At 43.4% G+C, this 25,213-nt stretch overlaps 1 protein-coding gene across 2 annotated transcripts in view; it reads right to left on the reverse strand.

Moving 5' to 3' along the window:
- Positions 1-25,213, reverse strand: part of LOC110527722 (rho guanine nucleotide exchange factor 3) — a 124,163-nt gene that overhangs the window by 74,241 nt on the left and 24,709 nt on the right. Inside the window, exons 2-3 of one of the 2 annotated variants that reach the window (XM_021609182.3) lie at positions 11,043-11,109; positions 239-301 (exon numbers count right to left, since the gene is read on the reverse strand). In XM_021609182.3, the coding sequence (XP_021464857.3) occupies positions 239-301; positions 11,043-11,109 (130 nt within the window). Of the gene's footprint in view, positions 1-238; positions 302-4,102; positions 4,569-11,042; positions 11,110-25,213 lie in introns of those variants that run through there. The other variant, XM_021609183.3, reaches the window with a different exon arrangement.

Raw genomic sequence — 25,213 nt, forward strand, 5'->3', positions numbered from 1 at the left:
GAAAGAGAGAGAGGGAAGGGGGTCGAGAGAGAGAGACAGTGTTCTCCCTCTGATCAGTGTTGTTCAATCGTCCTTTCTCCAGGTTCCTCAATTATCACCAATTTTCAATATCACTAATTGGTAAAAGGAGGGGAGGAGGTAAGGGGGGGGGGGGGGGTAGAAAGTGAGAGAGAGAGGAAGAGAGTGAGGAGGAAGGGGCAAAGGAAAAGCCAGTATTCTGAGAATGAGCTGTACTCACGTTGATATCCAGGCTGCACAAGCTGAGAGAGTCCACATCCCTCCTCCTCTGTTTCCTCTTCTTCTGTAAACACACAACAACAACAACACAGAGGGTGAGTTTTTTTTATAGAGAACATGGAAGCAAGGTAACATGTGAGGAACTGAATAAAAATAATTTACTGGCACACACTCAATACGTTTGCTAAACTACAGGTTGCCCTGTGAAAACCAAAATAGTTTTTTCAAGCAATGGTCTTTTTAGGGAGTATGCAAGCACACTCGTTCAGGTCGCCTAGCTGACTTCGGCTAGCCGCCAGCCGAACTGAAGCATGCTGATGCCTTTAGGCTAACATAAATCCAACATATAATAAGCCAATCAGTGGAGCACTTAATAGTTTTGGCTCGTCTCCAACCATTTAGTAGATAAACTAGGATGCTATATTTACAGGCATAGCAGCAGTCAATCTAAATGGATTCCGTTCACTGTTTCTTTCTACTTGGCATTGTATTCTACACAAGTTGTAGTGTGTTATTATTGTTGCCGTATAACAGTTTAATTCCCATGACAACAAGAATTCTCCTGTCTGGCTACCGGGAGGATTTTCTGAGGTCAGGGAGAGGAGTTGAACAATGGGACATGGGAAGCAAGGAGTTGTGTCTGAAAGAGAGTTGTGTTGAGGTACGTAATGTATACAGTATGAACTCAAGCCTGTGTTAAAAAAATATATTTTAGACTAGGAGCACTGATCTAGGATCACCTCCCCTGAGTCCCCTCTGTCCATATAATCGTATTCAGTATGATAAAAAAAAAAATATGAATAGGCAAACAAGAAGGCAAATATCCTAAAACAGCAGTCCTACTCTTGGTGAATATGAGCCCAGAGCAACTCTGAGATAAATCTGCATATTTCTGAGGCCTGACTACTTGCTATATGACACGGATAGAAGTCCTTCTATAATGGAACACAACATTCCATAGCCTTCTAACAGGAGAGCTGACCCACACAAATCATATGGAGCTGAACACAACAATGACACATCGTTCCTACAACAGAACTTCCACAACACACTCCAACGGATCTTCCAGACTGAACAATCGGGCATGTGGAGCTCAACACAGATGTGTTGGTTGGAGTTGTTACGTATGGAACCCTTACGCAAAGGGCATTGTTACAATTACGTTACATATGATGTAAACACTTTTCTCTAACGTATGTGAACTCAAAGAACTCTGAAGTCCAGATAAAGCTACATTCATTTCTCTGATTGCTGAAGACTGGCCAGAAAACTCATTCCAGAATTCAATTTTTTTGCTGATTGAACACAACATCCAACAGACCCAAACAAATGTAGGTCACAGGAGGCTGCTGACGGGAAGAATGGCTCATAATAATGGCCGGAAAGGAGCAAACGGAGTGGCATCAAACGCCTGGAAACCATGTGTTTGATGTATTTGAAACCCTTCCACTGATTCCGCTCCACTCATTCCCACGAGCCCGTTCTCCCCCAATAAGGTTCCACCAACCTCTATTTATTTTGCTCAGGAAATACACAGGGGATTTAACAGGGAAGGACTGGTGCCCATAGGCCTACTGTGGTTTCTGAAGTAAATGTTTTCCTGTAATCGGACTATTCTAGATCATCCTTTAACTATTTTATTGAGCATTCAGAGAGAAACAACTGGTCAGTCAGACTGAAAACATAATTAGTAATAGTTAATGAAAGAGTGGGTCACTGTCTTAATACATTTCCGAAGGTTTAACTATCATCTGCATCAGAGATATTTCCTTATGATTAACATTTCCTGCTCATATTTGTACCTCTATGGGATCGATGTCCCTATACCGGGACGGTTGAGCTAACGTGCACCAATGTGATTAGCATGACGCTGTAAGTAACAAGAACATTTCCCAGGACATAGACATGTCTTATAAGGGCAGAAAGCTTAAATTCTTGTTAATCTAAATGCACGGTTCAATTTACAGTAGCTATTACAGTGAAAGAATACCATGCTATTGTTTGAGGAGAGTGCACAAACAACAAACTTTTATCACGGCAACTGGTTTGATACATTCACCTCTGAAGGTAAATAGTGTACTTTCATTCAGTAATCTTGCTCTGATTTGTCATCTTGAGGGTCCCAGCGATAAAATATAGCATTGTTTTGTTTGATAAAATCTATTTTTATATTTTAAATGTAGGAACTGGGTTCTACAGTTTGAACCCCTGCTGTCTCTGGCTCCACACCCACCCCGTCCGGCCACCTAGATGTGCGAAAGTTAGTGTATAAGCTAATGATCCATCATGTATGACATTCCTGGGAGTGTGTAAACAAAAATTTTGTATTACCATAGAATTGTTGTATGTTCTCTATAGTTATGTACTTGAAAATGTTTGTATTATCTTTTACCAGATGTAATGTGTTATATTCTCCTACATTAATTTCACATTTCCACAAACTTCCAAGCGTTTCCTTTCAAATGGTATCAAGAATGTCCTGAGATACAGGCAGTTAGATTTGTCATTTTAGGTGAACATTTAAAAAAAGGGTCCGATCCTTAGTCAGAGCTCTGTATTTGATATTTACCGGTATGCAATCTCCACTTTGAAATGTCAGACTTGATTTTCCCTTGCAAAAAATGGAACAACCCCTACACACATTATTTTCCGCATTTAGTTAGCTGAGAGACTTTCTGACATGGAGAATATGATGAAGCCTGGAAACAATTCAGCATCTCCATCACCAACCCCCTTTCCTTCTCCAGTGCAACTTCCCCAGCCCTATAACTCCCAGCCCCCATCTCCCCATCGCTAGCTAAAAAGGCAATTTAACTATTTTTATCCAGTAGAAAACTCAGCGGTCAATATTTGAAAGAAATCATACACATAGAACCTGACGACCTGACTTAGTTTCAAAACTTTTACTCAGCCTAGTTTATAGTAACTCAGGTCTTTGCTGCAGAGGCACAGCAGGTGCAGCCGCCCCAGGGAACATGCAACAACACTTCCTGTGCAGAGTAACAGGCGACAAGAGCCTTCCTCCACAAACGCACGCAGGCACACACTTAGCACGCACACACACACACACACACAGTGCACTGAGTGCATGGGGACACAACAGATGGTGACTACTGTAGCTCTCTGTTTCACTATACAGATGTAGGATCTTAATTTGATCACCCTGTTGCAGGAAAACTTTCCTGCAATGCAGGAAATGTTACAATTGTAGTGTATTTGAGATTTTAAAAGGCTTCTGAAGTTTAACTTCCACTTTGAAATGTCAGACTTGATTTTCCCCTTACAAAAAATGTATCAACCCCTACACGTTATTTTCCTGCTGTAACAAACTTGCTTAAATTAAGATCCCACATCTGTACAGGGAAACTACCTCTGTTGCCTCCAGACCAGAGGATGTTGAGCACACCTGTTTGTCTTGCTAATATGTGACCGGTCTATCCTAAAAGGTAGTAAGTATGTGATTGGATGATGCAGCAAAAAAACCAAAAAGGTCAGCTAAAATTGGATAACCTACCGATAGAACATTGCAGAATTCAAGGTTGAATAAAGAATATATTATTTTGAGACATGCTTGTTTATGCATTTATGCATATCATGTACTAACATTGCCTGGCGACTACTAACAAGTTATGCAACTCAACTACCGCTGACCTTATAATGCAGCCTGAAACAGAAATCTGTCAAATACATGGTAATTACATGCTATGCTCTGATTCAAACATCAGGAGTACCATTTTGTCAGTGTTACCAGACTACTGTAGGACAATAACTGTACTCAACAAAAGAGCGGCTCTGGTAGGACTCGCTCACCATAAATATCTTTCACAGCATGGTTGGTACATATAGGACCTATCCTCTCACTCACCTTCTGATGCACAAATAGACAGCACCCCATCATGAGGGACCCCTGAGCCGGTTTGCTCCCCAGAGTCACAAAGTCACGGCAATGCTTTCCCTCCACAGTAAGGGCCACTGCTAGCCCGGATCCAGCCCGCTCCTTAGATAGTGAGGGTCACACACGCTCTGATCCAGCTCCTCAGCTAGCCCACGGACACACACATTTAGATCCAGGCTTCTACCATCGTTAGCCCAGGCCACACAGACTCAAATCTAGTCTGCTCCTCTGCTAGCCAAGATCTCACATCCAGCTTGCTCTTCACACACAGGGTGTGTGTCTGTATCCGTATGAGTGTGTGTGAGAGAGAGGCCGAGTTGCGCTGCTTCGCAACAGGATGTGCTAGCGAGAGGGGAAACTGAGCTGATGCTATATCGGCCTGTGGAGCCACAATGGCCGGTAGACAACCTTTATTTTCGTTGTCCGGAGAGTTTGTGAACTGCCTGGCTTGCAACCTCTCGGACACACAGGCAGACAGTTCTGTCCCTGGTCACAGTGTGATGGGGGTATTTCTATCTTGCCAACCTGAACCGCAATGTAATGGCTTCCAGTAACTACAGCTTGGTTTAGCTCAGTTCTGATTGGTTCGGTAGTGTGAAAAGCCCTGTGGTGCCATGCTTCTGCCCTCTCCCTATGACTAGTACAATGCATCCATTAGGTAGGCCACTACTGGGGGGTCAATAATGATCTGGCAGTAGTACAGGCCTTAAAAGCTCTATTTCCACAGAAAAATCCATGCTGTTGGAAATGTATGATAGTATGAAATACTTTTATATCCTGCAAATCAATGTTTACCCTCACGATCAATTTTATCTCACTGCCTTTAAAGTTTATTCAAAAATGTGTCATTCTAACCCTGATGACATAAATACACATAGCAGGGCTAGGCCTTATAAAACAGATGTCATACTGTACAGTGGATGGTAAAGTATTTAGTCAATCATACACCAAACTGAAAACTAGCTGTTATTGGCAGAGGTTTGGAAATCTCTTTGTTATTGTCATGTTTCCACCTGTCACCAGAGGGCAGCAGAGACCGTCCTAGAGACATTAACTACACTCAGGTGTGTCCAATTTACTCATTATGACTTCCCTGTTAAAAGAAGTGTGTTTTCTGTTGTCCTTTTGCAGACGTTTGAATTGTTTAACATGTGCGCTTGTTTCCAGAGTCAGTTTTTGAAAATGTAGTGTTTTGTTTTTCCTAGTGTACTGTGATCCTGCGGCTACCGTTTCTCAGTAAAGTACTATGTTTATCCTAAACCACTGATTCCTCGTCTGGTCTCTTCTCTGCACCTGGGTCCAACCTTACTACTTCACACTTATTGGTCTATTAACTAATTTACCTCTTGGTGATGTCACAAGGCAGGCCAAACCACCAAAGCAGGCTGAAATTTCAGGCAGTCTTTTCAAGCAGCTCTTACACTAAAAGAGCATTATCATAATGTTTTACAATTGAACAGTATTGTTCCCACCTCATATTGTGGAAATATATATAAAACACAGGAAAATCACATTTTTGACTGCACTGGGCTTTTAAACTTGAATAAAGCAAGTTTGTCAGAAAAACACCCCGTGTAACTGTGCATTACTAAAGTATATGGGATTAAATAAAATATATTTAACCAGGCAAGTCAGTTAATGAAGAACACATTCTTATTTACAATGACGGCCTAGGAACAGTGGGTTAACAGCCTTTGTTCAGGGGCAGAACGACAGATTTTTACGTTGTCAGCTCGGGGATTCGGTCTAGCAACCTTTACGGTTACTGGCCTAACGCTCTAACCACTAGCCTACCTGCCACCCCAAAATAAACCATGTTGAAATGAGAAAACAAGGTCATATATTTTCAGCTCTACGGTTGGGGGCATTCAAGTTATAGTCTCGATATGTATTTGCTGCAGCAAGGTACATTGATGGTGATGCCGTGCGCCAAGGTCAGTAGCAACTATCTTACAATAACTCATCTTAGAAAATACATTACTGAAATATGCCCCTGACGGTGCAGGTACATCCATTTTAAAGCAAGTGTTTTGTGTGCTGCAGTACAGGTTCACATTTGAATAACTCCGACTGTATTTACCATGAATGATGTCATCACATTCATTGCCTGTTACTTGATGCTTTAATCCAAGTCCTGTCTGAAAGCCACACTTAATGGTGCTTGTTGATCAATATGAGAAACGTAGCATTTTGAGTTGACGCTAGACAAAGGGCTCTCCACAGTCTGCATCGCGGAAGTTCAGCGTGATTTGAAATGTAAAGGCAATATTCCCGCGTTATAGTGGAGACTGCGTTCACCGTGAGTCTCAATCAGAAATGACCTTCACATTTATATCTCGGGAATTGGCCGCGCTTCAACAATACCGATTGAATAGAGGCCCTAGCCGAGAAGAGGCGTAAATACTACAACATAGACATGACGTTATAAAAACGTTTAGATAACCTCACTGGAAACAAAATGTCACAGTCTTGTCATAATCGTGTGGTTCGAGATTACAAGAATAGTTTCAAGATTTTACGGTCTTGTTCTTTGCCGCAGGGTAGGAGGCTGCACAGGCTGCATGTTACTCTGAAGGTTAACAACAGGGCACACGTCAGCGCACACAGTTCTCGTCTGTAGTGTACACACAGCCAATTATCCAGGTGCAGAGGGTGCAAAACATTTCAGAAGGTGCCAGGTAGAGTCTGGTCTACTGGTGCTGCTGTCGACACGGACTACACATGTCCCAGAGCGTAATTCCACTTTCCTTGGGGGAAAGAAATCCTCAGAGAGAAATAGATAACTGTTCCCAGCTAACTGACGCCTATGGTTGAAGCGTTGCAATTAACGATATGGGAGATTTTCAATAGTGTCCATTGCACTCTTAGGAACAGGGCAAACCAATGTATCAGACAGCTCCGGCTCCAATAACACTCAAATGAGAGGTCACCCAAACAACACATCTCACTAAGAAGTGTAAGAAGAAAATTATTAAAAGCACAAACTCAACTATTTATGGGGAAATGGAGCAACATTTAGCCAGAACAGGTTTCCTTCTAACTCTGTGTCAGTCTAAATGGTGGAGGGGAGAGTTGGTGAGGACAGCAGTGAACATAAATTATAATAATATAAGTCATTAGGTCCATGTCCAAAATGGCTGCCTTTTCCCTAGTGCACTATATAGGGAATAGGGGGCCATTTGGGACGCACACCTGGTTGGCTGAGCTCCTGGTTGAGGGAACAGGACATTCATGCCCTGGAGAAAGATGGTGTTGTCTTGGGACTTAACGCAACAAAAACACGGCCTCACTTTAAAAGGATTTACTGTAATGTTACAGTATATCATGAATAATCATTTGCAGGCCGATTTAGTGTATGAACTATGCACTAATGAATTTGGATGAGCATTTTGTTATGTGTGCCATTCTAATTTGGGGCTACATAGCCAGGTCATTCAAAAATGAACAAATCAGAAAACAAAGGAAACCTCTTCAGTACGCAGAGATAAATAATCTGAGTTGGATAAAGGCTGAGTTGATGAGTGGAAAACTGCATCAACTCCCCTCCAGCTCTCCCTGCTATGACATAACAGGCAGAATAAGGCAGGGAGGAGACTGTGAGGCAGGACTACTCCCAAGTTCTGTGCTGTTATGTACCAGGAGCCAGGAAAGACTGAAATAAACCAAGAATACTCTGTCAGTCCCTAAGGAGGTAGGTACTAGTTAGTCACTTATACAATAGTCTTCTTTCCACCCTGTGTCTCCAAGCGAGGATACTACACAACAGCCTTCTTCCCACTCTGTGTTTTCAAGCAAGGATACTTATTGTATACAACGACGTACATCCTTCAGATCAGGCACTTATAGCAGCTAACAATGTGATGGGACCCTAAAATATCAGACGATAACACCCTGATGAAGGATTGACGCTGAAACACGTTGTTTCATTCATTCATTCCTCTATTACTCAGCTATTGAAAACAGTCAGAGAGAAGCTGTTCTGGTTACCATGGTTTAGATGTAGCATGCCTCCAGGCCCCTTATCTAGTCAGGACATGGCCTTCTCTTTGAGATAGATACGACATCTCAAAGAGTAGAGGCTATTGCCTTTCTATTCTCTTCATACTCGACTTGGCTGCTTTCCCTCCGTCAGAGTAGGGGGAAAAAACAAAGACAAATTGGTCAGGTGTGTGTGTGTGTGTGTGTGTGTGTGTGTGTGTGTGTGTGTGTGTGTGTGCGTGTGTGTGTGTGTGTGTGTGTGTGTGTGTGTGTGTGTGTGTGTGTGTGTGTGTGTGTGTGTGTGTGTGTGTGTGTGTGTGTGTGTGTGTGTGTGTGTTGAAGACAAAAGGCTTTGATGAGTAGCCAGGTAGGAGAAACGGTCAGTGGTCACGCTGTCCTGTCCGTTAGGAGCTGACCAGACAGAAACAAATGCTGCAGCAGCATGACTAGGTCCCGGTCCAGACTCAGAGGAGGCCTGCCCTGCTGCCCTGTTCTGATCTCCTGTTCCTGACTATCACAAAACTGAGAGAGAACTCTGCCAAATGAGACATTGACAAGCAAAAAATATATCTTGACAGTGAATAGCAATGACAAAGAACAATGACAAAGAACTATAGGCCTAGCTAGATTAAGGAGGCCCAAGTCTAAGGCAAGGGTTAATGACCTGTGATCAAAAATGGACACATTTCCAATGTGCTCCAAATGCCCAAAACTTTTATTCTTTAGCTAGATAAAACAAATCTAATGAAAACCTTCTATTTTATTTGAAGAAATCCTAACTGTATAACATTGATTGGAACATTCTCTAAGATAACTTGGCCGCTGTAAATGATGTTGCTGTGTCTATAAAGCATCGTATGTGGGGGAAACTCCTATTTGTGTTCAAGCCTCTTCCAGCACACCCCCTCCCAGTCCCAGACAAACCCAGCTCCTATCCTGACAACACGGTGTGCTTTCCAGGCATGGACTGGCACAGTCACGGGTACAATAAGGCCTCAGAGTCTGATACCATCAAACATCCACTCACTGCCAATGTACACCAGAGTCATGCTAAGTTGTTCTAATCATACGAACCCACACGAAAACTGTATGCAATCAAAAGCAACTGCGAGGAGAATCAAGGAAATACAAGCGAGAATAAGTGCTGGTCTGTTCTTCAAAGCTGTTGTAAAGGACTCAAGAATGTTAAAGATGCACTTGACACCCACAGGACTGTTCTTTTCAAGGCACAATAATAATAGGTTAACGAATAAGTAACAAGCCAGTAATTACCGAAGACATAATAAATATGTCATGAAGTGTTTGATATATCAAAGACACAGCATACACTGTGGCTCCAACGTGAAATCTCTGGAATGTTTAAAACGCCGAAGCCTTGAAGTGCAACACGACATTCTGACACTTCAGAACCCCAAAAGAAGGCATTTTCCAAAATGTGTTGGGCTAAACAATACAACACCAATATTTCAAACAAACTTTCATCTTCTACAACATCCTGACCAGAGACGCAGCAGAGCAGACAAATAGTGGTGTGTCCTAGAGAGGTGAGGTGCCAGAGAGGTGCCAGAGAGGTGCCGGCCCCTGGCCTTTGTTAGCGTTGGCTGTTCCGACCACCATACTCACCGTCTGCTCGCCCAGCCGACAATGTCTCGGTCCCGGCGCTAGCGTAGCAGCAATGTGTAGGAGGGAGAAACTGAGCTGAGGCCCGAAAGCCATGGCAGGAAGAAGAAAGGCGGGGCAATGAATCGCTCTCTTTGTCATATTGACCGGCAGGTAGGACAGGACAGGGCAGGACAGGAATGTCTTCGTATTGACTGTCAAGAGTCCTCAAGCTACTAGGACCTCAGATGATAGGTTCTTTGACCTGAGTCAACTGATCTACAACCACAGTGTGTAAGTGTTGAAGATGATGTCACATCCAAAGACACTAGTCCTACCCAGAGCCTAACATTTAGATATTCCAAACATATTCCGTACAGAAGTCTTGGATATAATCCAAATAGAAAGCTCTGGGCCTACCTATCGTATCATTACAATGTAATAATAAATGCTCTTACATAAGGCCATTGTGTTCGAAAAACGTTACACAACATACATTTTGATGTCTTTGTTTCCTCGCTGCCTGGCAGTAGTGATAAATCAATTCGAGACTCTCAAAAGCAAAACCGGCAAGTTCTTAATTCCTCTGCCCTTCAGTTTCATTTGATATATAAACCGTAATCAAATGCTTTAAAGATCAATCCAGTTTGTCACACTTTTCAGAGTGAAAGCAAAATTATTCTGTAGGCCAAAACACATTTAGGCTGAAATTGCACCCATTTCAATACATAAGAGTGCACAAATTTTGACCAGGGAACATACAGGCACCTCTCTCTCAGGCAGAGGCAGACCTTCAATCTAACACCAGACACACATACAGGGGAGAGACAATTGCAGGGCATCCTGGGTGAGGATTAAAAAAATAACAATTCTTATTTACAATGACAGCCTACCCCGGCCAAACCCAGACGACGCTGGGCCAATTGTGCGCCACCCTATGGGACTCCCAATCACGGCCGGATGTGATACAGCCTGGATTCGAAGCAGGGACTGTAGTGACACCTCTTGCACTGAGATGCAGTGCCTTAGACCGCTGTGCCACTCGGGAGCCCAAATCATGCATGATTTGCATGACAAAATTACATAATGTCCTACTGGTAAATTAAAAATAAACAGACATTACTTAATTTAAGTGGGGATAAGAGATCCATCATTGTCAGAATGATTGGGAATTAATCAATGAAATTGTTCTGAGGAAGATTCAGGGGAGTATGAATATGACTGTGTTAATGCATTCACCCATGTGCGCGCACACACACGCGCACACACACGCACGCACAGTCTCATTCGGATGCTGACTAACAATAGTTCTAACATTGTGTAAACCACTTACCCCTCTGAACATCCAGCTGTCAGGCGACGGGCGGAGAGAGAAGGAGCTCTTTTTTTCCAGTGTCTGCCTGAAGAAGGAGAGGAGAGTAAGAGAGGGTCAGAGAAAGAAAAGAAAAGCAGTGTAAATCTCTGTCCATTAAACCACAATACAGTCCAAACAAAGACACTAAAGATACTGCAGCAGCCCCAGCCTCTAATCACATTCACTCAAGACATACCCTCAGAGACCAAACAAATGACATCACCACTCTGTTAATGTTAATGGGAACTTGCACTGGTGGAGTGGCCCTTTGAACTTCAGGAAACAGCTAATGGAGCCTGAACACACGCATGCACACACTCTCTCTCAGTCACACATACATACACACACAGCTGACGGAACCGGCACCCCCATGCAGGTCCCTAAACACTTATTCAAGTTTATTTTATTTTTAAAATATTTTCTACATTGTAGAATAACAGTGAAGACATCAAAACGATGAAATAACACAGGTGGAATCATGTAGTAACCAAAAAAAGTGTTAAACAAATCAAAATATATTTTATATTTGAGATTCTTCAAAGTAATTAATAAGTGTGCCTTGTTAAAAGTTCATTTGTTGAATTTCTTTCCTTCCTAATGAGTTTGAGCCAATCAGTGTTGTGACAAGGCAGGGGTGGTATACAAAAGACCAAGTCCATATTATGGCAAGAACAGTTCAAATAAGCAAAGAGAAATGACAGTTCACCATTACATTAAGGCATGAAGGTCAGTCGATTCTGAAAACGTCAAGAACTTCAAATGTTTCTTCAAGTGCAGTCGCAAAAACCATCTATGATGAAATTGGCTCTCATGAGGAACGCCACAGGAAAAGGAAGACCCAGAGTTACCTCTGCTGCAGATGATAAGTTCATTCGAGTTACCAGCCACAGAAATTGCAGCCCAAATAAATGCTTCACAGAGTTCAAGTAACACACACATCTCAACATCAACTGTTCAGAGCAGACTGCGTGAATCAGGCCTTCATGGTCTAATTGCTGCAAAGAAACAACTACTTAAGAACACCAATAAGAAGAAGAGACTTGCTTGGGCCAAGAAACACGTGCAATGGACATTGGACTGGTGCAAATATGTCCTTTTGGTCTGATGAGTCCAAATTTGAGATGCTTTGTTCAAACCTCTGTGTCTTTGTGAGACGCAGAGAACGTGAACGGTTTATCTCTGCATGTGGTGTTCCCACCGCGAAGCATGGAGGAGGAGGTGTGATGGTGTGGGGATGCTTTGCTGGTGACACTGTCTGTAATTTATTTAGAATTCAAGGCACATTTAACTTCTTGGTGACAGGGGGGCAGTGTTGAGTAGCTTTATGAATAAGGTGCCCAGTAAACTGCCTGCTACTCTGTCCCAGATGCTAATATATGCATATTATTAGTAGTATTGGATAGAAAACACTCTGAAGTTTCTAAAACTGTTTGAATGATGTCTGTCAGTATAACAGAACTCATATAGCAGGCGAAAACCTGAGATAAATCCAACCAGGAAGTGGGAAATCTGAGGTTTGTAGTTTCATTTAAGTGATTGCCTATAAAATATGCTGTGTCTATGGGGCCAGATTGCACTTCCCAGGGCTTCCAGCAGATGACAACAGTCTTTAGAAAGTTTTTTGAGGCTTCTATTGTGGAAGGGTGTTGAATAAGAGCTGTTTCAACAAGTGGACTAGGCTGTGGCCAATCAGTTGTTTACTGCGCGGTCACGCGGGTGCGCCGTTCCTTCTTTTTCCTCTGTAATGAATACGCTATTGTCCGGTTGGAATATTATTGAAGTTTCATTATAAAAACACCCTATGGATTGATTGTAAACATCGTTTGACATGTTTCTACAAACTGTAATGGAACTCTTTTGACTTTTCGTCTGGATGTTGCGCTCGCGCATTGTGCGATTGGAATAGTGAACTAAACGCAAGAACAAAACGGAGGTACATAAATATGGACATAAATATGGACATAAATATGGACGTAATCGAACAAATCAAGCATTTCTTGTGGATGTGGGAGTCCTGGGAGTGCATTCTGACGAAGATCAGCAAAGGTAAGTGAAGATTTATAATGCTATTTATGACTTTTGTTGAGTCCACAATTTGGCGGGTAACTGTATGGCTTGCTTTTGTGGCTGAACGCTGTTCTCAGATGATTGAATATTGTGCTTTTGCCGTAAAGCTTTTTTGAAATCTGACACAGCAGTTGCATTAAGAACAAGTTTATCTTTAATTCTATGTAAAACCTTTATCTTTCATCAAAATGTATTATGAGTATTTATGTTATTTGATGTGGCTCTCTGCTATTTCTCCGGATGTTTTGGAGGCTTTTCTGAACATGGTGCCAATGTAAACTGAGGTTTTTTGGATATAAATATGAACTTGATCGAACAAAACATACATGCATTGTGTAACATTGAGTCCTGGGAGTATCATCTGATGAAGGTCGTCAACGTTTAGTGATTAATTGTATCTATATTTCTGCTTTTTGTGACACCTCTCTTTGGTTGGAAAATGGTTGAATGCTTTTGATGACTACTTGCTGACCTAACATAATGATATGTTCTGCTTTCGCCGAAACGCCTTTTTGAAATCGGACACTGTGGTTGGATTAAAGAGAAGTGTATCTTTAAAATGGGGTAAAATACTTGTATGGTTGAGGAATTTTAATTATGAGATTTCTGTTGTTTTGAATTTGGAGCCCTGCAATTTCAGTGGCTGTTGGCGAGGTGGGACGCTAGCGTCCCGAACGATCCCAGAGAGGTTAACCAGCATGGCTACGACAGCATTCTGCAGCGATACACCATCCCATCTGGTTTGCGCTTAGTGGGACTGTCATTTGTTTTTCAACAGGATAATGACCCAACACACCTCCAGGTGGTGTAAGGGCTATTTCACCAAGAAGGAGAGTGATGGAGAACTGCATCAGATGACCTGCCTCCACAATCACCCGACCTCTACCCAATTGAGATGGTTTGGGATAAGTTGGACCGCAGAGTGAAGGAAAAGTGCTCAGCATATGTAGGAACTCCTTCAAGACTGTTGGAAAAGCATTCCAGGTGAAGCTGGTTGAGAGAATTTCAAGAGTGTGCAAAGCTGTCATCAAGGCAAAGGGTGGCTACTTTCAAGAATCTCAAATATAAAATATATTTTTATTTGTTTAACACTTTTTTTGGTTACTACATGATTCCATGTGTGTTATTTCATAGTTTTGATGTCTTCACTATTATTCTATAATGTAGAAAATAGTAAAAAATAATAATAAAGATAAACCCTTGAATGAGTAAGTGTGTCCAAACTTTTGACTGGTACTGTATATATATATATTTTTGGGGGGGCAGCTAACTTCCTTCAGTTCTACACATTTTGCAATGTGGCAAAGATAGAATGTGGAGTTAATGGCAGTAGAGGCATAATCTGATTTTACTTATATCACAAATTGTGTAAAATAATTATTGTCAACCTAAAATATTGTCATATAATCATAAATACAGTTTATATCGGTGTAAAAAAAACATTAGGAACACCTTCCTAATATTGAATTGCCCTCAGAACTGCTTCAATTCGTCAGGGCATGGACTACAAGGTGTCAAAAGCGTTCCACAGGGATGCTGGTCCATGTTGACTCCAGTGCTTCCCACAGTTGTGTCAAGTTGGCTGGATGTCCTTTGGGTGGCGGACCATTCTTGATACATACGGGAAACTGTTGAGTTTGAAAAACCCATCAGTGTTGCAGTTCTTGACACACTTAAACCGGTGCACGTGGTACTACCATACCCCATTCAAAGGCACTTCAATGTTTTGTTTTGCCCATTCACCCTCTGAATGGCACACATACACAATCCATGTGTCAGTTGTCTCAAGGCTTAAAAATCCTTCTTTAACCCGAAGAGGATTAAATCTTCCCCTTGAAGTGGATTTAACAGGTGAAATGCATAAGGGATCATAGCTTTCACCTGGTCAGTCTATGTCATGGAAAGAGCAGTGTTTATAGGTTTTATACCAATTTTCTGAATAAATAGCCTCTAAAATACACTGTATATGTAAACAGACCATAAATGTCTCAATTGTTGTTTTCCTGGAAAGCTAAGCGTGCTATTATATGATACAATATCAGTACTTGTTGCATTTACAAATGGTCTAAGTCCTATCAGCTACTGATTTCAACCAGTGTATGGCTGTGGATTGACTGCATTGTTTAAGTGGAATGTTGATGTATTGGCAGTTAATTAGAAACATTTCTGGAATCATTCCTCTACAACTGGCTGTCTAACTAGCTAACAAACATAAGCCTACAGTGCAGATAAAATCTTCAAATTCATTATTTTACACTATCTTATCAAAGCACTGGCAAACCATGGTCGACCAACTCCCTGACAAAAATGGCTGAACTTTATTCCATCATAAGCAGGTTCATGTCCCTTCTATGTAGTATTTTAATTCCTAATTCTATGGGGGTGAGCTCTCCAGGGAGTTTGGGGTTCAGGGGTGTGTGGTACGCCAGTGCCTTTATGGTACACTCTTAGCACCTTTTTTTCTATCTGGAACCTAGAAGGGTTCATCGGCTGTCCCCATTGGAGAACCCTTTGAAGAATCATTTTTGGTTCCATGTAGAACCCTTTCCACAGCAGGTCCTACATGGAACACAAACGGGTTCTACATGGAACCAAAAAGGGTTCGACCTGGAACCAAAAAGGGTTCTCCTACGGGGACAGCCAAAGAACCCTTTTGGAACCCTTTTTTCTAAGATTGTAAGAGCTAATGGACAGAAGCAGCATTGTCTGAAGAGTCTGAAGATGGCCGTGATACATGGTTCATTGATGATTCAGGACCCTTCAAAGACCTGACGATGGTGATGATCAGAGCCATGTATTTATGTGACGGTGTGTTTAAAGCGTGCTTAAGAGTTCAAAACTGGGAAGCCAGGCTTGAGTCACAGACTGTAGGAATGACAGAGACAGATAAAATGGTTTTGTTTAAACAGCTGCAGCTGCTACAGTGAGGTTACATTAAGGCCTTGATGTCTGGGGGGGGGGGGGGGGGGGGGGGGTTGAGTGGAGTGTGTGCCATGGATGCTCTGAAGGACAGACACAATTCCAACCTCTACTCCCAGGTTAGTCTCCTGTGACACACTGTAACATAAATGTTAACTGGCCAGCGCACGGGAGATTTTGTTCTGGGTTCAGACCTTTGTCCAAAAGGTGGCCAGCCAGTAAGTAGCTACGAGCTGAAATAAACAACAGTCAGGGTCACACAATAGGAAATAAGTTCAGTCAGTAGTCACTAGCACACAAATACAATAACCGAGTTAAACAACCATAGGTCTTGGCTCCTCCGTAAGGTCAGAGTTAGATAAAAAAAACTTCAGGCCTAAGTCTGTCAACAAGCTACGCACATGTCAGTAAAATATTGAATCAAATCAAATTTTATTGGTCACATACACATGGTTAGCAGATGTTAATGCGAGTGTAGCGAAATGCTTGTGCTTCTTGTTCCAACAGTGCAGTAATATATAACAAGTAATCTAACAATTCCCCAACAACTACCTAATACACACAAATCTAAAGGGGTGAACGGGAATATGTACATACAAGTATATGGATGGCTGAGCGGCATAGGCAATAGGCAATTTTATACCAATAGATGGTATAAAATACCGTTTATACATGTGATATGAGTAATGTAAGAAATGTAAACATTATGAAAGTGCCATTATTGAAAGTGGCATTGTTTAAAGTGACTAGTGATCCATTTATTAAAGTGTCCAGTGATTGGGTCTCAATGTAGGCAGCAGCCTCTCTGAGTTAGTGATTGCTGTTTAGTAGTCTGATGGCCTTGAGATAGAAGCTGTTTTTCAGTCTCTTGGTCCCAGCTTTGATGCACCTGTACTGACCTCGCCTTCTGGATGGTAGAGGTGTGAACAGGCAGTGGCTCAGTGGTTGTTGTCCTTGATGATCTTTTTGGCCTTCCTGTGACATCGGGTGCTGTAGGTGTCATGGAGGGCAGGTAGTTTGCCCCCAGTGAAGCGTTGTGCAGACCGCACAACCCTCTGGAGAGCCTTGCGGTTGAGGGCGATGCAGTTGCCGACAGGATGCTCTCGATTGTGCATCTGTAAACGTTTGTGAGGGTTTTGGGTGACAAGTCAAATTTCTTCAGCCTCCTGAGGTTGAAGAGGCGCTGCTGCGCCTTCTTCACCACGCTGTCTGTGTGGGTGGACCATTTCAGATGTGTACGCCGAGGAACTTAAAACTTTCCACCTTCTCCACTGCTGTCCCTTCGATGTGGATAGGGGGGTGCTCCCACTGCTGTTTCCTGAAGTCCACAATCATCTTCTTTGTTTTGTTGACGTTGAGTGAGAGGTTGTTTTCCTGACACCACACTCTGAGTCCCTTTACCTCCTTCCTGTAGGCTGTCTCGTCTTTGCTGGTAATCAAGCCCACTACTGTTGTGTCGTCTGCAAACTTGATGATTGAGTTGGAGGTGTGCATGGCCACGCAGTCATGGGTGAAAAGGGAGTACAGGAGGGGGCTGAGCATGGACCCTTGTGGGGCCCCAGTGTTGAGGGTTAGCGAAGCGGAGATGTTGTTTCCTACCTTCACCACCTGGGGGCAGCCCGTCAGAAAGTCCAGGACCCAATTGCACAGGGTGGGGTTGAGACCCAGGGCCTCCAGCTTGATGATGAGCTTGGAGGGTACTATGGTGTTGAATGCTGAGCTGTAGTCAATGAACAGCATTCTTACATAGGTAATCCTTTTGTGATGGCAATAGCCTGTTGGGGTGGTATGCATATTGAAGTGGGCCTATGGTGGATGGTAAGGTGGAGGTGATTTGATCCTTGACTAGTCTCTCAAAGCACTTCATGATGACAGAAGTGAGTGCTATGGGGCGGTAGTCATTTGGTTCAGTTTTCTTTGCCTTCTTGGGTACAGGAACAATGGTAGCCATCTTGAAGCATGTGGGGACAACAGACTGGGATAGGGAGAGATTGAATATGTCCGTGAACACACCAGCCAGCTGGTCTGCGCATGCTCTGAGGACGAGGCTAGTAGAGTAGACTACTGTTCTCTGTCTGAGAACACCAAGCATCAATCATCATCCACATACCAACATTCCTCTTCTCTCTCTCTATCTACCTCTCTCATTCACACTTTCTCTCTCTCTCCCTCACCCCTTGCAGGAAGAAAACACTCCTGTATCTCAACTAAAAGCTTTACCTTAGCTTCTGCTCCAAACTATGACCAGGAGCTATTGACACCCTGCGAAACTCTCCACTAAAATCACCTACTGACAACATGGGTTAACCATTCGTTACTGCACACCTTAGACAAATATAAGTCAGTTTAGGACACTCAGGAAGAACATTAACCCACTGTTTGACAGTAATAATATTCTAGTCAGTATAGCTGATTAGATTTGTGCTTCATTTTCCTAAGGGTAACTTAATTATGAGATAAATATAAAATCATAATGTGATGTAAGTGTATATTAATATGATCTTAGTGTATAATCTAATATTATAATACTAATATTATTTTCCGAGATTCTCCTTCTAACTCCCTGGATGAAAGATTGATCCTGTGCGATTCCGTGTATGTTTTGATATGAGTCTGTTGCCTAACTTCATCTAGCTCTGTTTTTCATCATCATTCCACAGAATAGTACACTCTTAGAAAAAAAGGTGCTAAATAGAACCATACAAGGTTCTTCGGTTTGTCCCCATAGGGGAACCACCCTTTTTAGTCCTGGGTAGAACCCTTTACTGAGGATTTTACCTAGAACCCCATTTTATCCTCTGAAGGTTCTTCCTAGAACTGTCTATGAAGGGTTCTACCAAGAACCCTTTTACCTTTGGAGGTTTCTTCAGAGAACCTTCTATGAACGGGTAGAACCCACCAGCCTTATTAGCCTTTAAAATGTAACGATTTATGACAATACATAACATACACTACTGGTCAAAGGTTTTAGAACACCTACTCATTCAAGGGTTTTTCTTTATTCTTCCTATTTTCTACATTGTAGAATAATAGTGAAGACATCAAAACTATGAAGTAATACATATGGAATCATGTTATAACCAAAAAAGTGTTAAAATATATTTTATATTTGAGATTCTTCAAATAGCCACCCTTTGCCTTGATGACAGCTTTGCACACTCTTGGCATTCTCTCAACCAGCTTGACCTGGAATGCTTTTCCAACAGTCTTGAAGGAGATCCCACATATGCTGAGCACTTGTTGGCTGCTTTTCCTTCACTCTGCGGTCCAGCTCATCCCAAACCATCTCAATATGGTTGAGTTCAGGGGATTGTGGAGGCCAGGTCATCTGATGCAGCACTCCATCACTCTCCTTCTTGGTAAAATAGCCCTTTCACAGCCTGGAGTTGTGTTGGGTTATTGTCCTGTTGAAAAACAAATGATAGTCCCACTAACCACTAGGGGCGGCAGGGTAGCCTGGTTAGAGCGTTGGACTAGTAACCGAAAGGTTGCAAGTTCGAATCCCCAAGCTGACAAGCTGACCCACTGTTCCTAGGCCGTCATTGAAAATAAGAATTTGTTCTTAACTGACTTGCCTAGTAAAATAAAGGTAAAAATTAAAAATAAACCCAAACCAGATGGGATGGCATATCGCTGCAGAATGCTGTGGTAGACATGCTGCTTAAGTGTGCCTTGAATTCTAAATATATCACAGACGGTGTCACCAGCAAAGCACCATAACACCACCTCCTCTATGCTTCACGGTGGGAACCACACATGCGGAGATCATCCGTTCATCCACACCGCGTCTCACAAAGACACAGAGGTTGAAACAAAAAATCTCCAATTTGGACTCCCGACCAAAGAACACATTTCCACCGGTCTAACGGCCATTGCTCGTGTTTCTTGGCCCAAGCAAGTCTCTTCTTCTTATTGGTGTCCTTTAGTAGGGGTTTCTTTGCAGCAATTAGACCATGAAGGCCTGATTCATGCAGTCAACTCTGAACAGTTGATGTTGAGATGTGTCTGTTACTTGAACTCTGTGAAGCATTTATTTGGGCTGCATTTTCTCAGGCTGGTAACTCGAATGAACTTATCCTCTGCAGCCTAGAGGTAACTCTAGGTATTACATTCTGGTGGCGGTCCTCATGAGAGCCAGTTTCATCAAAGCGCTTGATGTTTTTTGCGACTGCACTTGAAGAAACATTCAAAGTTCTTGACATTTTCAGAATTGACTGACCTTCATGTCTTAAAGTAATGATGGACTGTCATTTCTCTTTGCTTATTTGAGCTGTTCTTGCCATAATATGGACTATGGACTTGGACTTTTATGGACTTGGATATGGACTTTTACCAAATAAGACTATATTCTGTATACCACCCCTACCTTGTCACAACACAACTGATTGGCTCAAACGCATTAAGAAGGAAAATAAATTCCACAAATTAACTTTTAAGGGGACATAGCTGTTAATTGAAATGCATTCCAGGTGACTACCTCATGAAGCTGGTTGAGAGAATGCCAAGATTGTGCAAAGCTGTCATCAAGGCAAAGGGTGGCTATTTGAAGAATCTCAAATATAAAATCTATTTTGATGTGTAACACTTTTTTGCTTCCTACATGATTCCATATGTGTTATTTCATAGATTTGATGTCTTCAATATTATTCTACAATGTAGAAAATAGTCAAAATAAAGAAAAACCCTTAAATTAGTAGATGTTCTAAAACTTTGGACCGGTAGTGTATACCATATGGCCCTTCTTTAAGGGCCTAGTTACAGTTGAAGTCGGAAGTTTACATACACCTTAGCCAAATACATTTAAACTCAGTTTTTCACAATTCCTGACATTTAATCAGAGTAAAAATTCCCTGTCTTAGGTCAGTTAGGATCACCACTTTATTTTAAGAATGTGAAATGTCAGAATAATAGTAGAGAGATGTCACATACATAAAAAATGGAGCGGCGATGGCTAGAAAGCCGGTGACGGCGACCGCCGAATGCCGTCCAAACAAGGAGAGGAGCCGACTTCGGCGGAAGTCGTGACAAGAGAAAGATTTATTTCAGCTTTTATTTCTTTCATCACATTCCCAGTGGGTCAGAAGTTTACATACACTCAATTAGTATTTGGTACAGTAGCATTGCCTTTAAATTGTTTAACTTGGGTCAAACGTTTTGGGTAGCCTTCCACAATAAATTGGGTGAATTTGGCCCATTCCTCCTGACAGAGCTAGTGTAACTGAGTCAGGTTTGTAGGCCTCCTTGCTCGCACACGCTTTATCAGTTCTGCCCACAAATGTTCTATGGGCTTAAGGTCAGGGCTTTGAGATGGCCGCTCCAATACCTTGACTTTGTTGTCCTTACGCCATTTTGCCACAACTTTGGAAGTATGCTTGGGGTCATTGTCCATTGTCAACTTCCTGACTGATGTTTTGAGATGTTGCTTCAATATATCCACATAATTTTCCCTCCTCATGAAGCCATCTATTTTGTGAAGTGCACCTGTCCCTCCTGCAACAAAGCACCCCCACAACATGATGCTGCCACCCCCGTGCTTCACGGTTGGGATGGTGTTCTTCGGCTTGCAAGCCTCCCCCTTTTTCCTCCAAACATAACGATGGTCATTATGGCCAAACAGTTCTATTTTTGTTTCATTCGACCAGAGGATATTTCTCTAAAAAGTACAATCTTTGTTACCATGTGCAGTTGCAAACCGTAGTCTGGCTTTTTTTATGGTGGTTTTGGAGCAGTGGCTTCTTCCTTGCTGGGCTACCTTTCAGATTATGTCAATATAGGACTCGTTTTACTGTGGATATAGATCATTTTGTAACTGTTTGCTCCAGCATCTTCACAAGGTCCTTTGCTGTTGTTATGGGTTTGATTTGCACTTTTTGCACCAAAGTACGTTCATCTCTAGGAGACAGAATGCTTCTCCTTCCTGGGCGGTATGACTGCTTCGTGGTCCCATGATGTTTATATTTGCGTAACATTGTTTGTTACGTGGTACCTTCAGGCATTTGGAAATTGCTCCCAATGATGAACCAGACTTGTGGAGGCCTAAAAAGAAAATTCTGAAGTCTTGGCTGATTTCTTTTGATTTTCCCATGATGTCAAGCAAAGAGGCACTGAGTTTGAAGGTAGGCCTTGAAATACATCCACAGGTATACCTCCAATTGACTCAAATTATGTCAATTAGCCTATCAGAAGCTTCTAAAACCATGACAACATCTTCTGGAATTTTCCAAGCTGTTTATAGGCACAGTCAACTTAGTATATGTAAGCGTCTGAGTGTGAAAATAATCTGTGAAATAATCTGTCTGTATTGTTGGGGAAATTACTTGTGTCATGCACATGGTAGATATCCTAACCGACTTGCCAAAACTATCGTTTGTTAACAAGAAATTTGTGGAGTGGTTGAAAAACAAGTTTTAATGACTTGAGTGTAAGTGTATGTAAACTTCCGACTTTAACTGTATATCCTAACACCGTGGTGTTGGGAATCTCCTGGTTTACAGGCCACATCACACCTGCAAGTTACATCATTCTGCCTTGCAAAGTGATGTGCAATTCCTATTGGAATCCAGAGTTAGGTTGTCCAACAAGTGGAATTGTTGATTACTCAAAACCTGCATTCAGAATGATTGACTATGAAGACTACCCTAGTCATCTAAACTGGAATAACCATCTGTTACGGTGCGTGAATGAGGACCCAAAAGCGACTTAACGTAAACAGAGCTTCTTTAATAGCAAAACAAACGTAGGCTCAGATGGACCGGCAGATTCCGACAGGACAGGACAAGGTTGCAGCAAACATGACGATAGTCTGGTTCAGGCATGAACAACACAAACAAGAATCCGACAAAGACAGACGCAGGAACAGAGAGAGATATAGAGGACTAATCAGAGGGAAAAAGGGAACAGGTGGGAAAAGGGGTGACGAGGTAGTTAGGAGGAGACAAGGAACAGCTGGGGAAAAGAGGGAGAGAAAAGGTAACCTAATAACGACCAGCAGAGGGAGACAGGGTGAAGGGAAAGGACAGAAACAAGACACAACATGACAATACATGACAGTACCCCCCCACTCACCGAGCGCCTCCTGGCGCACTCGAGGAGGAAACCTGGCGGCAACGGAGGAAATCATCGATCAGCGCACGGTCCAGCACGTCCCGAGAGGGAACCCAACTCCTCTCCTCAGGACCGTACCCCTCCCAATCTACTAGGTACTGATGACCACGGCCCCGAGGACGCATGTCCAAAATCCTACGGACCCTGTAGATGGGTGCGCCCTCGACAAGGATGGGGGGGGGGGGGAAGACGAGCGGGGGCGCGAAGAACGGGCTTGACACAGGAGACATGGAAGACCGGGTGGACGCGACGAAGATATCGCGGAAGAAGAAGTCGAACTGCGACAGGATTAATGATCTGGGAAATACGGAACGGACCAATGAACCGCGGGGTCAACTTGCGAGAAGCGGTCTTAAGGGGAAGGTTCTGAGTGGAGAGCCAAACTCTCTGACCGCGACAATATCTAGGACTCTTAGTTCTACGCTTATTAGCAGCCCTCACAGTCTGCGCCCTATAACGGCAAAGTGCAGACCTGACCCTCTTCCAGGTGCGCTCGCAACGTTGGACAAAAGCCTGAGCGGAGGGGACGCTGGACTCGGCGAACTGAGATGAGAACAGCGGAGGCTGGTACCCGAGGCTACTCTGAAAAGGAGATAGCCCGGTCGCAGACGAAGGAAGCGAGTTGTGGGCGTATTCTGCCCAGGGGAGCTGTTCTGACCAAGACGCAGGGTTGCGAAAAGAGAGACTGCGTAAGATGCGACCAATAGTCTGATTGGCCCGTTCTGCTTGACCGTTAGACTGGGGGTGAAAGCCGGAAGAGAGACTGACGGAAGCCCCAATCAAACGGCAAAACTCCCTCCAAAATTGAGACGTGAATTGCGGACCTCTGTCCGAAACGACGTCTGACGGAAGGCCATGAATTCTGAAAACATTCTCGATGATGATTTGTGCCGTCTCTTTAGCAGAAGGAAGCTTAGTAAGGGGAATAAAATGAGCCGCCTTAGAGAACCTGTCGACAACCGTAAGAATAACAGTCTTCCCCGCTGACGAAGGCAGTCCGGTGACAAAATCTAAGGCGATGTGAGACCACGGTCGAGAGGGAATGGGAAGCGGCCTGAGACGGCCGGCAGGAGGGGAGTTACCGGACTTAGTCTGCGCGCAGACCGAACAAGCAGCCACGAAGCGACGCGTGTCATGCTCCCGGGTGGGCCACCAAAAACGCTGGCGAATGGAAGCAAGCGTACCCCGAACGCCAGGGTGGCCGGCTAACTTGGCAGAGTGAGCCCACTGAAGAACGGCCAGACGAGTAGGAACGGGAACGAAAAGAAGGTTCCTGGGACAAGCGCGCGGCGACGGAGTTTGAGTGAGTGCTTGCTTTACCTGCCTCTCAATTCCCCAGACAGTCAACCCGACAACACGCCCCTCAGGGAGAATCCCCTCGGGGTCAGTGGAGGCTACTGAAGAACTGAAGAGACGAGATAAAGCATCAGGCTTGGTGTTCTTAGAGCCCGGACGATAAGAAATCACGAACTCGAAACGAGCGAAAAACAGCGCCCAGCGCGCCTGACGCGCATTAAGTCGTTTGGCAGAACGGATGTACTCAAGGTTCCTATGGTCAGTCCAAACGACAAAAGGAACGGTCGCCCCCTCCAACCACTGTCGCCATTCGCCTAGGGCTAAGCGGATGGCGAGCAGTTCGCGGTTTCCCACATCATAGTTACGTTCCGACGGCGACAGGCGATGAGAAAAATACGCGCAAGGGTGGACCTTGTCGTCAGAGAGGGAGCGCTGAGAAAGAATGGCTCCCACGCCCACCTCTGACGCGTCAACCTCGACCACGAACTGTCTAGAGACGTCAGGTGTAACAAGGATAGGAGCGGATGTAAAACGATTCTTGAGGAGATCAAAAGCTCCCTGGGCGGAAACGGACCACTTAAAGCACGTCTTGACAGAAGTAAGGGCTGTGAGAGGAGCTGCCACCTGACCGAAATTACGGATGAAACGACGATAGAAGTTCGCGAAGCCGAGAAAGCGCTGCAGCTCGACGCGTGACTTAGGGACGGGCCAATCAATGACAGCCTGGACCTTAGCGGGATCCATCTTAATGCCTTCAGCGGAAA

The sequence above is a fragment of the Oncorhynchus mykiss genome, chromosome 7 (genome assembly GCF_057628025.1).
Source record: "Oncorhynchus mykiss isolate SJ-2025 chromosome 7, ASM5762802v1, whole genome shotgun sequence".
NCBI classification, from domain to species: domain Eukaryota; kingdom Metazoa; phylum Chordata; class Actinopteri; order Salmoniformes; family Salmonidae; genus Oncorhynchus; species Oncorhynchus mykiss.